Consider the following 13,839-nt stretch of genomic DNA (forward strand, 5'->3'; position numbering starts at 1 on the left):
ATGACAGAACCAAAATGATTAACAGGGAATTGATATCCAAGACACATAAAGAGATAGTAAGAGAGCACCTACTTACCCTTGAAGAATTTCATTTTCCTGGCCCAGATGAACTGTATCCATAAATACTAAAAAACCTGGCAGATGTGATTGCCAGGTAATTGTCAATACTTGAAAAATTATGGAAAACAGAAGAATATAGGATCATAAATTGATAACTGAACTTCAGATGCCATCCATTCCATTTATTCTAATCCCTTTATTTTGCACATGAGGAAAGTGAGAATCAAAGCAGTTAAATGACTTGACCTTGGTCACACAATTAATTGTGATCACACACGTGATTTGAAATCAGATTATCTTGATTGTATATCTGGCACTTTCACCACTATGCCGTGCTGCTTCTAACGCAAGACTGCAGAAGGACAAAAGTTGTCTCAGTTTTTGAAAAAAAGTGGGGGTAGAATAGAGTTTGTCCACAATAGACCATTGAGCTTCACTTTGTTTTTAAGGGAAATAATAGAACGAATCATGGACAAGATGCATGATGAATATCTAGAAAAAGAAGTGGTGATTACAAAGATCCATTATGGATTTATCCTGACTGATTCATGTCAGACTAACCTCATTTCATTTTTTGACAGAATTACTAGACTAATAGATGAGGGGAGTGCTGCGGATATACTTTACCCAGATTTAAGCAAAGTTTTTGTAGAAAAGATGGAAAGAAGATGAAAGATGGAAAGAGAATATAGATTATTTGAAAATACAATCAGTTGAATTTAGAACTGGTTGGATAGCTGAACTTAGAACTGTTAATGATTCATTGTCAGAAGGATAGGAATTCTGCAGGAGAGTACCCCAGGGATCTATGCTTGGCTCCATCCTAATTAATATTTTGTCAATAACTTGGATAAAGGCATAAATGGCATGCTTATCAAACTTTCAGTTAACGCAAATCTAGGAAGATTGATACCTAACACACAGGATTATATGAAATTCAGTGTAAACTAATATAAAATCTTTAACTAGACTAGAAACAAAATAAAAATAATTTCATAAATATAAAGTGAAGAAGGCGTGATAAATAGCCATTGTTCCAAAAACGTCAGGGTTTTAGTGGCCTACAAGTTCAATATGAGTCAGCAGTGTGATGTGGAATCCAAAATAACTGCGATCTTGGATTATATTAAGAGATATATACATAAGTCTAGAAGGGGGCAACCACAATGATGAAGGACTTTGAGCCCATAATATAAGAATATCAGTTAAGGGAACATGGCATGTCTGGCCTCGAGTAGACTTGAGACAGCTGTCTTCACCCATTTTAAGACATATTGTGTAAAAGAAGGATTAGATTTGTACTTTTTGGCCCCATTAGGAGTAATAGAATGAAGTTGCAGAAAGAGATTTAAGCTTGATATCACACACACACACACACACACACACACACACACCACTTTTTTTTTTAAATTAAAGCTATCCAAAAATAGAATGGGTTGTCTTGAGCTGTAAGGAGTTCCGCCTTTTTTGAAGTTTTCCAAGGAGTCTGGATTACAATATGTTGAGTAAATTGTAGTGGAGATTCCTTCCCACTGTCAAATCTGTGTCTCTGGATGTGTTCCTCCCCCTTATTTACACCTGTAGCTCTATTCTTAGCAGAGATCCAGCACTCTGAATGGTATTCCTCCTCTTCAATCTTTACCCCCTTTAAGGTCTTTGAAGGGTTTAGAAAAGTATGCATGCTCTATTTCCATTTGCATTTATGAATTCCACCTTCTTCCAAGGTAACTAAACTGGGTTATGCAGATTGCCTTGTGCTACTTCTCAAAGAAGAAAGGGAAGAAGATCAAATGTGTGATTTATGAACTCCTGATGGATGTTGGGTTTTTTTTTGTTGTGTTTTGTTTTGTTTTGGCTAGGCAATGGGCTTAAGATGATGGACTTTTAAACATGTTCTTTTTCATATTTTTCCACAGTTGTACTACAACCTCATTTGACAGACAGATATCTCCTGACTTATGCCCAAGTGCAGGTGATCCGTCTCATCAGATGCGGACGACTTCTGAATTTCATTAAAGGAGCAAAGGGCATAGGTTTACTAGTCTATGCTCTGATGCTGTCCCTTCCCGCTTTGTTGAATATTGTGCTTTTGCTCTTGCTAGTCATGTTTATCTATGCTATCATTGGAATGTCCCACTTTGCCTATGTTAAAAAGGATGCTGGAATTAACGACATGTTCAACTTTGAAACCTTTAGCAATAGCATGCTTTGCCTCTTCCAAATTACCACGTTTGCTGGTTGGGATGGTCTGCTAGAACCAATTCTTATCACAGGACCACCAGACTGTGACCCTGAAAAAGTGCACCCAGGAAGTTCTGTGAAAGGAGATTGTGGAAATCCCTCTTTGGGGATTTTATATTTTGTGAGTTATATCATTATATCCTTTATTGTTCTTGTAAACATGTTCACTGTTGTTATCCTGGAGTTTTGCAGTGTTGTGACTAAAGAAAATGCTCAGCCACTAAGTGAGGAAGCTTTTAACAATTTTTATGAGGTTTGGAGGGAATTTGATCCCAGTGCCACTCATTTCATAGGCTACAGTCAGCTCTCTGAGTTTGCTGCTTCATTGGATCCACCTCTTCTTATAGCAAAGCCAAACAAAGTCCAGCTCGTAGCCATGGATCTGCCCATAGTCAGAGGTGATCGAGTTTTCTATATTGATGTCTTAATTGCTTTTACAAAGTACATTGTAGGAGAAAGTGAAGCATTTGACTGCATCCATTTACCGATGCGCAAGCAGTTTCTGTCATCATGTCTTTTTCAAATTACCTATGAACCAGTTACAACTACTCTAAAACGAAAACAAGAGGAGGTATCAGCTCTTGTTATTCAGCGTGCTTTTCGACGTTTCTACTTAAGGCAAAATGTATTAGGTACATATAATATCAAAGGTGAAGATAGGGAGAAGTTGACTGTTAAAGAAGACATAGTATTTGATAAAGTTCATGAGAACTCACCTCTAGAGAAAGTAGGTGATTTGAGCCCTTCTCCCACTTCCATACTTTTGGATAGTAGAATAGAGCAAGACAGAGAGAAACTTGAAACGGACCAGATAGAAAAGGAAGACAAAGGCAAAACTGACAGGGAAAAAGAAAAGTAGGAATCCTATTTTGTCAGCAATTGGTTACAATTTATGAAGGAGACTTATTCTATGAACTGGACTATTTTGGTAAATCTTTGCCAAGCCAACTGGTTTTTACCAAACAAAAACAGAACAATACATTGTTGATGCTTCTAACTGTATACTATTTTCTATTTATTTATTTTTAGTTTTCAACATTCACTTTTACATTAATTTTTCCTCCTCCCTCTCCTTTCCCTTCGCCAAGATGGTATGCAATCTGATATAGGTTCAGTACAGTAACTCTTCACTGAATAACTGTGATTCAGTATTATAGCAACTCTGATAAGTGTTGTCTGTTATGACAGAGAAAAGAAAAAGGCTGCTCAGAATGGTAGGGACCACGGACTAAGAGAAGTAGAATTTAAATTCCCTGGTTTTAATAAAACATAAGAGCAGAATATTTTTACTTTTGCCTTTGTCTTCTTGTCATAACATCCTTGCCATTCATTACCCACTCACCAATCTCAATCTCTCTCTTTCTTTCTCTGTCTCTGTCTCTCTGTCTGTCTGTCTCTCTCTCTCAAACACACAAACACACACACACCACATCACACATGCAAATTTATGCAATTAGGAACATGTGTACTTAACTTTTTTTTATTCGTTCTGTTGGAAAAGCAGCAAATTAAAGTGTTTTACTGATTCCCTGCAATGTAATGATCAAAGTAGTTGCAGCTGCTGAGATTTTAGCTCATGTATAAGGAAATTTGATATCCTAACTATTGTGTATAAAAATGATTTCTCTAGTTTAAAGCACTTACCATTATTCTATCTTGCATCAGGATGAACTTTTTATCCCTTAAGGTCCTTAACCTTAATAGGTAGGCTGCTGACTTTTATTCGATATACCAACTATTCAACCTAAGCAATATAGAGGTTATGCTCAAAGGTATTTTGCCCAATATCCCATCTTCCTTATTATATTTCCTCTATATTTTATTTACCCACACCTTCAAAGTGATGTGAAGATCTTCACTGCCATCATAAAAACACATACAGTTTTTTGAAGCAAGGCAGCAATTCCAAAGTCTTTTCTTGACTATTTTCTATGAAACCAAATGCTGTTCCTGTCTACCCTAAAATACCTCAGATATCCCAACTATAAGTCACTTTGTAACCTTAATTCTCTTCTTATCTGCTGGTATTTCTTAACCAACCTTCAGTTTTCAGCATGACTAAGATTTTGTTCCTCAATGAAATCCTTGCTGTTAATTAACTAGATATTTGATACTATGGTGCATGTCTTGGCAAATAGCTATGACTTGGGCAGAGTATCACAGACATCATGTATCTACTGCCACGATGCAGTGCCCTGTAGAGCATAGGTGATCTAGAAATGTTTGTCAACAAGGTCCTTCTCAAGCTTTCACCAGTTAAAATGATGCACTCAGTGTCCATGAAGCATCGGTGATCTGCGGACTATATATCAAAATGTATGTTTCTCTTACCAAACTATTGTTATATTTCTCTGCTTGCTGCCCAGAACTGAATTATCATACCTATTATTCCTTTGGGGAGACTCTATATAAATACACCTTTTAGTCCTCTACCCCTTATGTTTCTCTACAGTAAAGTTTCTGTCTTGTGAAATTATGTAACAATGAAATGTTGACTAATGTGGTAATCATATTCTCTCTAGCCCTCTCCCCCACCAAAAGAAGTCTTCTACCTTGCATGTAATTTATATTTACTTAACTATGTGCTTGCTTCCCCCCAATACAATGTAAGCTTCCTGAAGGCAAGGTCATTTTCATTTTGTCTTTCTGTTCCTAACACAGAGTCTGATAAATCATATGTGCTTAATAAATGTTTGTGAATTTAATTGAATTGAATATGAAAATGATGCTTTGAAATTGCAGGTTAAACATCACTCATTTCCATCCACTTCCCTAAAACAAACACCTGATTGCCAAAGTACTTTGAGAGTAATTTTACCAGACATTTAAAAGATATTTTGCCTTTTAGTATCTGTGCAAATGGTAAATGTAAAGTCTTCATCCTACCAAATCTGATACAATGATCTGTTGTATCTGCATAAAGTTTAGTCATACACTTTCAGAATTTACTACCAAATGTTTGCTTTTCACAAGTACCCCGTTGTCCTATGACTATGTTTTACAATTACGTTGGGCGTTTCTACAAGTTGGTTAGTTAGCAGAATACTAATAAACTTACAATAGCGTCTCTGCCAGTGTTAATTCATATCAACAAAACAAAAATATAGTCATATCCTCTTCTTAGGTAATCATAATTCGATATATTTTATTAAGGTTTGCTATTTGTGAGATAGATTAGCAATCTAATCCAATGTGTTTATCAATTTGAACTTCAACAAATTACCTAATTTTCATAGATCTACAGATTACTAAAACTGGAAAACAGTTTACAGTTCCTTGAGTCCAGCATAGACCCACCCCCTTTTTTGCGAATTAATAAACTTTCTTTAGCAATGCTATGAATAAAACAGTTCTGAATATCTTTAGCAAAATAATGTGATCCTTGGTAGTGTCCAAATTCTGCAAAGCATAGTGGTTTGGGAGAAAGGTGTTTGTCTCTTAGGTACGGAAAAAAAAATTCTGACAGTATTAGCGAGCTTTAAAAAAAGAGGAGGCATGCAGACTTTCACCCTTCTTAGAGTGACAGCTGGGTACTTTTGCACCTGGGGCAGGCACTACAAGCTTCCCAAGAAAGCAGCATATAGGGCATTCTCAGTTTTGAGCAGAGGGGTCACTATCCTGTGACAGTATGCAAAGACCATGAAGGAGTAACCAAAGCAGTGAGTGAAAAGGCTGCTTTCCTGCTCCCAACCAAAGGAAGCTGGCCATTTGGTTGTGTCTTATTATAAATTATTATTCTTAACACCTAGGTAAAACAGCTAATGATAGCTAACGTTTATATAGCACTTACTTTGTGGCAGGCACTTGTGCTAAGCACTTTACAATTACTATCTCATTTGAAGCCCAGGGCAGTGATTTTTTCATATTTGTAATATGAAAAGCCTGATTACTGGGGAAAAGGGATAATTGAAAACCCTTACAGAAAACGATTTTGAGGGGAAGTGGGCTGAAAGGGCTTTCAATCACCACCACCACCCACAACAAAAAAAGTTCAAAATAGCATGATAGAACTGAAAGGGACTTTAGTGATTCTGTCATTTAATTCCTTTCTATGGAGAAGAAATGGTCATTAGAAATGACTTACCTAAAGTCACAGAGGAAGAAGCATTCGAGTAATTGAAATTGAGGCTGACTTGAATCGGAATCAAATGAAACTCCATTCTCAAAGACCCACAAATTATCAAGGCTGGGAAGATCCTTAGTGAGCATGTTGTCTAAACCATTTGCACAGGACGGAAAAGGCCCAGACTCCCTATCCGAACTAGAACAAAAACCGAGCTGTCCTGACTCTTATTCCACTGCTCTTTCATCCAGATTGTTCCAAAATAGGGCTTCCCTCAGTATTTATGGTGGGAAAACATTTCTAAAAATAGCATAACACTTCTACAATGGAAAACATTTTTGTTCTGCAATTTTACTTGGAAGTGCTTTTTCTTTCAATTTAATAGTATTTTATTTAATAGTATTTTACTGTTTTCCAACTACATGTAAAGATAGTTTTCAACATTCATTTTTGTAAGATTTTGAGTTCCAAATTTTTCTCCCTCCCTCACCTCCCCCCTCCCCAAGACAGCAAGCAATATCTTACAAGTTATACATGTACATTGATGTTAAACATATTTCCACATTAGTCATGTTGTGAAAGAAGAATAAAAGGGAAAAAGTACAAGGAAGGAAAAAAACAAAAAAAGTGAAAATAGTATTTTTGTATCTGTATTCAGATCCATAGTTCTTTCTCTGGATGTAGATAGCATTTTCCATCATGAGTCTTTTGGAATTGTCTTGGCTTATTATATTGATGAGAAGAGCTAAGTCTATCATAGCTGATCATCACACAATGTTTATAAGTTCTTCTTAACAATTTAATTATTATTTTAGGATTTAAAAGTCTTCTGAAGTATCTCATCAATGACAAGAAAATGCACTACTCCATTTTCCTCTAATTCTAGCTCTTCTAAATGGCAGGTCAAAGTCACCTTCATAATATTGCTCTATAGGCCCTCAACAGTCAGTCATTTCTCCACCTCACATGTATGGTAAGAAGGTCTGGATTCTGTGGAGATGGTTTCCAACACCCAAGGGCTTTGGGAAAGTTATCTGGTATGGGAGGGGAAGGACAAGTGAAAAAACTACTTTGCTTCCATTAATCTGGGCAGTGAGCTAGCCATGTGCAGATTCCAGCCTTATGGGTAATAGTGCACCTATTGTATAGCAGAGTACTGTACACTGGCCGATCCAAACAAGTTCAGGACAAAGCTTCCTTTTCCTTCTCTTCCCTGAATCTTTCTCACTCTACTGGGCTTGAAATAACTAGATCACCTAATAGAATTTTATCTCAAACTTCAGAGTCTAGGTCTAGTCTCGTGTATCTAAACCAGTAAGGTGGGAGATCATGGTATCACATTATTTTGCAGGGGTCTGCTAAAGCCAGTCCGCACCAGCTGATAGCAGCCAAATGTTGGATTTTCAGTGTTAACATGATGGAAATCAGCAAATTCTACAAATCAGGACTTAATTTGTTTTGTCGATCATCTGAACTTAAGAAAGTTATGGGGAAAATGTTAATAATGTTGATTAAACTTAAAAGCATTTCGTGTACATTTATTTTTAGAGCCAGTCATCAAACATTCCCTAGAACATTACTGATTCTAGGACTCATGACATCCTCTCTGCCTGCAATTCTTCTCAGCAGTTTATATCATGAGACAACACAGCTCACCACCCAATAATCCTCAAGTTCTGAATTTGCACACACTCCATGAGGAAGGAGGCTTATTTTGCTCTGTCTTTTCTAGATAGAAGAAAAGCCCGATGCAACTGGAAAACCCAGAAGCTTCAAGGACAAATGGGCATTGTGCATCTACTAGGATGTCTCTCACTAGGCCACTTTGATAAATTTACAACCTCCCTTGTCGATGTAACTAATTTTGTGCTCAAGAGACCCGCTATTTTTTTCCTTTGGGTCGAGAACACTACACTCCATTTACTTCAAGGAAGCCTCTCTCTGGCACTATCTTCTCTCCAAAAGTTGCTGTCCTAATTGTCCCCCATGACAAGAATGCATTTTCTCTTTGCTTCCTAAAATCCTTTACATTCTTCACAACTCATCTGACAAACTACCTTCTACCTGAATCCTTTCCTTATTCCTACAACTGCTAGAACTAAGCCTCCTTTCGTAAACTTGTGGTTATTGTGTAATGATTCTGAATAAGCAAATATATGTAAATATCATCTCACCTACAGAATGGAGGCTTCTTGGGAGCAGCAGTTTCATTTTTGTTTTGGCATCCCCATTGCTTTCTTAGCATGATATTTGGCACATAGCTAAGACTTAATAAATAGTCTTAATTATTTCCTGATTCTGATATCTGCACAATAATCACCTGGTTTCCTTTATATATTTGCATAAAAACTTGAACCTCTTTCTGGCTTCGTAGCCCCTACAGCAGCCATTTTTAGAGTTTTTTTTTTCTAACCTTGCTTTCTACTTCCTGATGATCCCAGATATATAATCTCCAAATACAGTTATCCCCTCCACATCGCGACTTTCCCTATTGCAGTTTTGATATATAGTGAGTTAGCGTAAGAAATTAAATGAGTAATTTTGAGGAGCTTTTCAGAAGCCGCAGAAAATACACAAAGGACGGCAGGCAACAAAGAACCTGTGACCAAGTACTTAACCCAAATTTTACATCAAGGTACTATAAACACCCCATGAAAGACAAAGTGAAAGAAAAAGAAAAAAAAAGATTTCTTCACGAGAGGTCCAAAAAATTTTACATAATATTCTAGGTTGCAGGGGTGCCATGATCCCCTGCAACGTGGAAGGGATAACTGTACAGTATTTCATAATGTGTACTGTGGGTTCCTGGGGTTACAACAAGTGTGGGAAGGGTTCTGTGAGAAAAGATGGGTGCTAGCAACATTGTTTTCTCTAATATTAAAAATGAAATCATCTAAATTTCACAAAAAAACTTCTATTGTAATTGTATTTAAAAAGGTTTAATATACTGAGATGTTTATGTTTCTCTGTTTAAGCTAGGGTATTTAATACTTTTAAGAGTCCTTACTATCCTTTATAGGTCAGTCCCAAATTATTTGATGTTCAATTAAGTTTGGGATACCAAACTTAACAGAATATTCTAACAGAATAGCTTCAAAGGACAGCCCTTCCATCTCATTGAAATCTCAGATACTTTTCAGAAAAAAATATTTCGCCAAAGATGAATCATTGACAGAAAATGTTATGGTTCATCTCTTCCTCCATAGTTGTAAGGTCTAGGACAAATTCTAATATCTTAGTTCTCTGTCCTTTCTTCCTTACTCAAGTAGGATTTTACCAAAAAGGAAAAAAAAAACTGGAAAGGCTCAGAAACATTCCTAATATAGCAGAGGGAAAGGATATACATTATCCATCTAGCAATTCCCATGACTAGGATTATCCGAGGTGAGGTTGAAAGTCCTTTAAAGATTGAGTGAAGGAGTTGTGGTCACATAAAATCACAGCTGTCAGGAATAATAAATCTTCAGAGAAGCACTCTGACTGATAACTGGGCTTTATCGTCATTTCCAGCCCACACTATACTGAAAAGAAATGGGAAAGGGTGAGAATGCTGCTGTTGGAGGCAGAACCAAAGACAACAGAAGTGATGACTGTTATATACTCAAGAGAAAAAAGAAAGCCAAAAGGAAAGCAGAGCCATTTACTGTAGAAACAAACAGCATTACACACCTTGATAATTCAAGAGAACAACTTAATTCCATGTGATTCCATTCCACGCTGCAAATATTTGAGTGCTTACTTTATGGAAGAGGCAATACCACTGAGGAGTATCACATGACACCACAGTACTAGAACTGGTTTTCATAAGGGGCACCTTATGATATAGAGAGGTCTTCAGGCTTGTTGTTGTTCTTCAGTTATTTCACTTATGTCAGACTCTTCATGACTCCGTTTGGGTTTTCTTGGCAAAGATACTGGAGTGGTTTGTTATTTCCTTCTCCAGCTCATTTTCCAGATGAGGAAACTGAGGCAAACAAAGTTAAGTGACTTGCTCAGGGTCACAGAGCTGAGAAGTGTTAAGAGGCTAGATTTGAACTCAGGATGATAAATTTTCCTGACACCAGAACTCTATCCCTGCAGCTGCCCTTCAGCTTGGGGCAGGGATTGAGATGGGGTATTGTTGATTTCAATTCTTTTATTTGACAAATAAGAAAGCAGAAGCCCAAAAACATATGCATGGTGGGGCAGCTAGGTGGCGCAGTGGATAGAGCTCTGGACTTGGATTCAGGAGGACCTGAGTTCAAATCCGGCCTCAGACACATAATACTTTTACTAGCTGTGTGACCCTGGGCAAGTCACTTAATCCCATTGCCTAGCAAAAAAAAAAAAAATTCTTGGAGCAGTTAGGTGGCGCAGTGGATAGAGCACCGGCCCTGAAGTCAGAAGTTCAATCTGAGTTCAAATCTGGCCTCAGACCAAACACTTGACACTTACTGGCTGTGTAACCCTGGGCAAGTCACTTAACCCCAAATGCCTCACCAAAAAAAAACAAAAAACAAAAAACCATATGCATGATGCACAGGGTCACATAACTGTTAAGTGTGAGATGGGATTCAAACACAAGTCTCCTGGCTCCAATTACTTTGGTCTATGTAAGAAGTAAGGGAAGTGAAAAATTCACTTTAGAATGATTTCTATCTAAAAAAGCTTAAAATAGAAATTTCAGTTTTTACACGAATTAACTTCAGTTATTTTGGTAAATTTGCATACAAAAACAGCTTATTTTCCAATAGATTCAGATAGCTGACACCTGGTGTACATTACAGAATACTGCAGATAGACAGTGAGCTTAGCTTATAATTTTAAAATGGAGTGCGGAAAACCAGGACAGATAATAAACAGAAAATTGTATAGTGTTGGTTGATGATATGAATGCCTACCTGTTTCAGATAGGTGGTATATTGGATACAGCACTAGACCCTGAGTTTGGAAAACCTGAGTCCAAATCTACTGTCATAGTAGAGGTGAGACCCTGCAGTAGTCATTTACCTCTAAATAAGTTTCCTCAACTGTAAATTGCTATGATACTAATAGCACCTATCACCCACAGTTGTTTTGAGGACAAAATGAGATAATATTTGTCAAGTATTTTCCAAACCTTAAAGCATTATATAAATGCTAGCAATTACCATTATTACTATCTTTAATGTTAATAATTTCCACTGATGTTATATGGTTATTAATAATAAAATACATCATACTAGCAGAATCAAAATTGTGCATGATTCAGAGTTTAAAAAAAAGAGAGATAATTTACAAAGAAAGAAAGAAATAGTGACTCCATGAAAAGGAAGGTATAGTATACTTTCGTAAAATTATAAATATTTAGCATAAAAGGAATTATGGAAAGATCTGTTTCTAGTGATACAAGACAATATTAGCAGAAGAGAACAAGGAAAGAAAGAAGGAAGGAAGGAAGGAAGGAAAGAAGGAAGGAAGGGAGTGAAGGAGGGAGGAGGGGAGAGAGGGAAGGAAAAAGGGAAGAAGGGATGTAGGAAGGGACATGAGAAGGATAAAAGAATTTCAGAAAAATCTGGAATAGAACATAAGAAAACCATTTTTCCCTTCTTTGTAACTTAATTAAATTCTACTTCAATAAATGTTAAGGGTTGTATATTATGTTCTATTTTGTATTTCTGTGTCTTTAATTATTTGTTTGATGGTTATGTTTATAATAATATAACTAAAATACATAACCAAAAGAACAATTGAATGACATGGATAAAAGGTTATAGAATTTAACCAACAATGACTTGTAAGCAAGAAGAGGCAGACTCTATGAGCAGAAAGGAGGTAGGCTGGTCATGCAGGAAATTTGGGTTGCAAGGGATGGACACAAAGTGCATGATATAGAGTAATACAAAACAGTAGGAAAGGTAGATGGTAGCCTGATCATGCGTCGGCTTTAAATGTCAAACTGGGGAGTTTGTTTTTTAATCAAACAAAAATAGGGAACCACTGAAAGCATTTGAACAAGAAAATGATATGTGACTTCTGAGGATAATTTTGGCTGTTATTTGGTAGCTGGATTAGAGAGGAGTGAAGCTGGAAACAGGAAGACCAACCTAATTAGGAGGCTATTACAGAAGTCTTAATGAAAAGTGAGGAGAAGTGGAACCAGGGAGTAGAGAGAAGTAAAAGAGCAGGAGAGATATTGAAAAAATAGAATCAGCAATTTGGTTGACTACAGAGGGTGAAAAAATATAATCTTTCTTACTATGTTGGACACAAGATGAAAACAATTCCATTGATTCTTTTGTTTCTTTCTCTGCAGAGAATCTATGGGCTGTCTTATTCCGGCACAAGTTTGTTTTTTGTTTGTTTGCTTGTTTTTTGTTTTTGTTTTTATGTTCATTTATGTTTTCTGCTTCTGTGTATGACAATATAAATATAGGGCAGCTATGTGGCGTTGTAGATAGAGTGCGGGGCTTGGAATCAGACAGATTCATCTCCCTGAGTTCAAATTGGCTTCAGATACTTATTATTTGTGTGATCCTGAGCAAGTCACTTAACCCTGTTTGCCTCACTTTCCTTATCTGTAAAATGAGTTGTAGAAGGTAATGGCACTCCAGTATCTTTTCTAAGAAAACCTCAAGTACGGTCACAGACAGTCAGAGACGACGGAATGACTAAATAACATAAATGTGGTTCACTTCTTGCAGGAGTGCATCAGCTATGCTTAGTAGACAGCAATCAAATATTAAACTCACCAACTTACATTGCTGTTTGTAGATGATGCTTAGCACTTTTTTTCTCAGCTCCATCTTATCTATGATCTCTTTTGTTTATGATTGATCTCAACCACCACTTTCTACATTTCATGATCTCCCCCCCAACTACTAATTCCTTTCCCACATAACCTATCTTGTATTTATTTTTAAATTCATTCTACACACTTTGGCATATATATATATATATATGTTATCTCTACCAAGAAAATATAATTTCTCAGAAAGAAGGTTTTCTAATGTCTATCTTTATATTTTCAGTGCGATACAGAGCCTAGCATATGATAAATATTTACTAACTGATGGAAGTTATAACCAAATTACGTATAATATAATGTCCTCAGGAGCAAGGATTTTGTCACCGAACTTTGAAATTTCCCTGTCATTTAATATATATTTACTGATGTAACAGTTGTTTTGAGGATTTTATAATCAAACTTTGAAATTTCCCTGTCACTTAATATATGTTTACTGATATAAATATGTAAATATATGTTGTTGTTTAGTCATTTTTCAGTCATGTCTGACTCTTCATGGCCCTTTTTTGTGACTTTCTTAGTAGAGATACATGTTTTGCCATTTCCTTCTTTAGCTCATTTTACAGAGGAGGAAACAGAGGCAAATAGAGTTGGCTAAGTGTTCTATATAAAATAAATGTAGAAATACAGAAAAAACATAGTTGAGAGTTTGTACCCAAAGATCTCTCTCTCTCTCTCTCTCTCTCTCTCTCTCTCTCTCTCTCTCTCT

General features: G+C 36.5%; 1 protein-coding gene across 1 annotated transcript in view; it reads left to right on the forward strand.

Annotated features, from left to right (window-relative positions):
* LOC114045693 (sodium channel protein type 2 subunit alpha-like) overlaps positions 1 to 5,011 on the forward strand; it is a 158,082-nt gene extending 153,071 nt beyond the window's left edge. Inside the window, exon 26 of the mRNA XM_027865797.1 lies at positions 1,977 to 5,011. Within this exon, the coding sequence (XP_027721598.1) occupies positions 1,977 to 3,160 (1,184 nt within the window). The 3' untranslated portion in view covers positions 3,161 to 5,011. The remainder of the gene's footprint in view (positions 1 to 1,976) is intronic.
* Positions 5,012 to 13,839: the final 8,828 nt, after the last annotated feature.

Source organism: Vombatus ursinus, unplaced genomic scaffold (genome assembly GCF_900497805.2).
Source record: "Vombatus ursinus unplaced genomic scaffold, bare-nosed wombat genome assembly UNPS02014779.1, whole genome shotgun sequence".
Taxonomy (NCBI): domain Eukaryota; kingdom Metazoa; phylum Chordata; class Mammalia; order Diprotodontia; family Vombatidae; genus Vombatus; species Vombatus ursinus.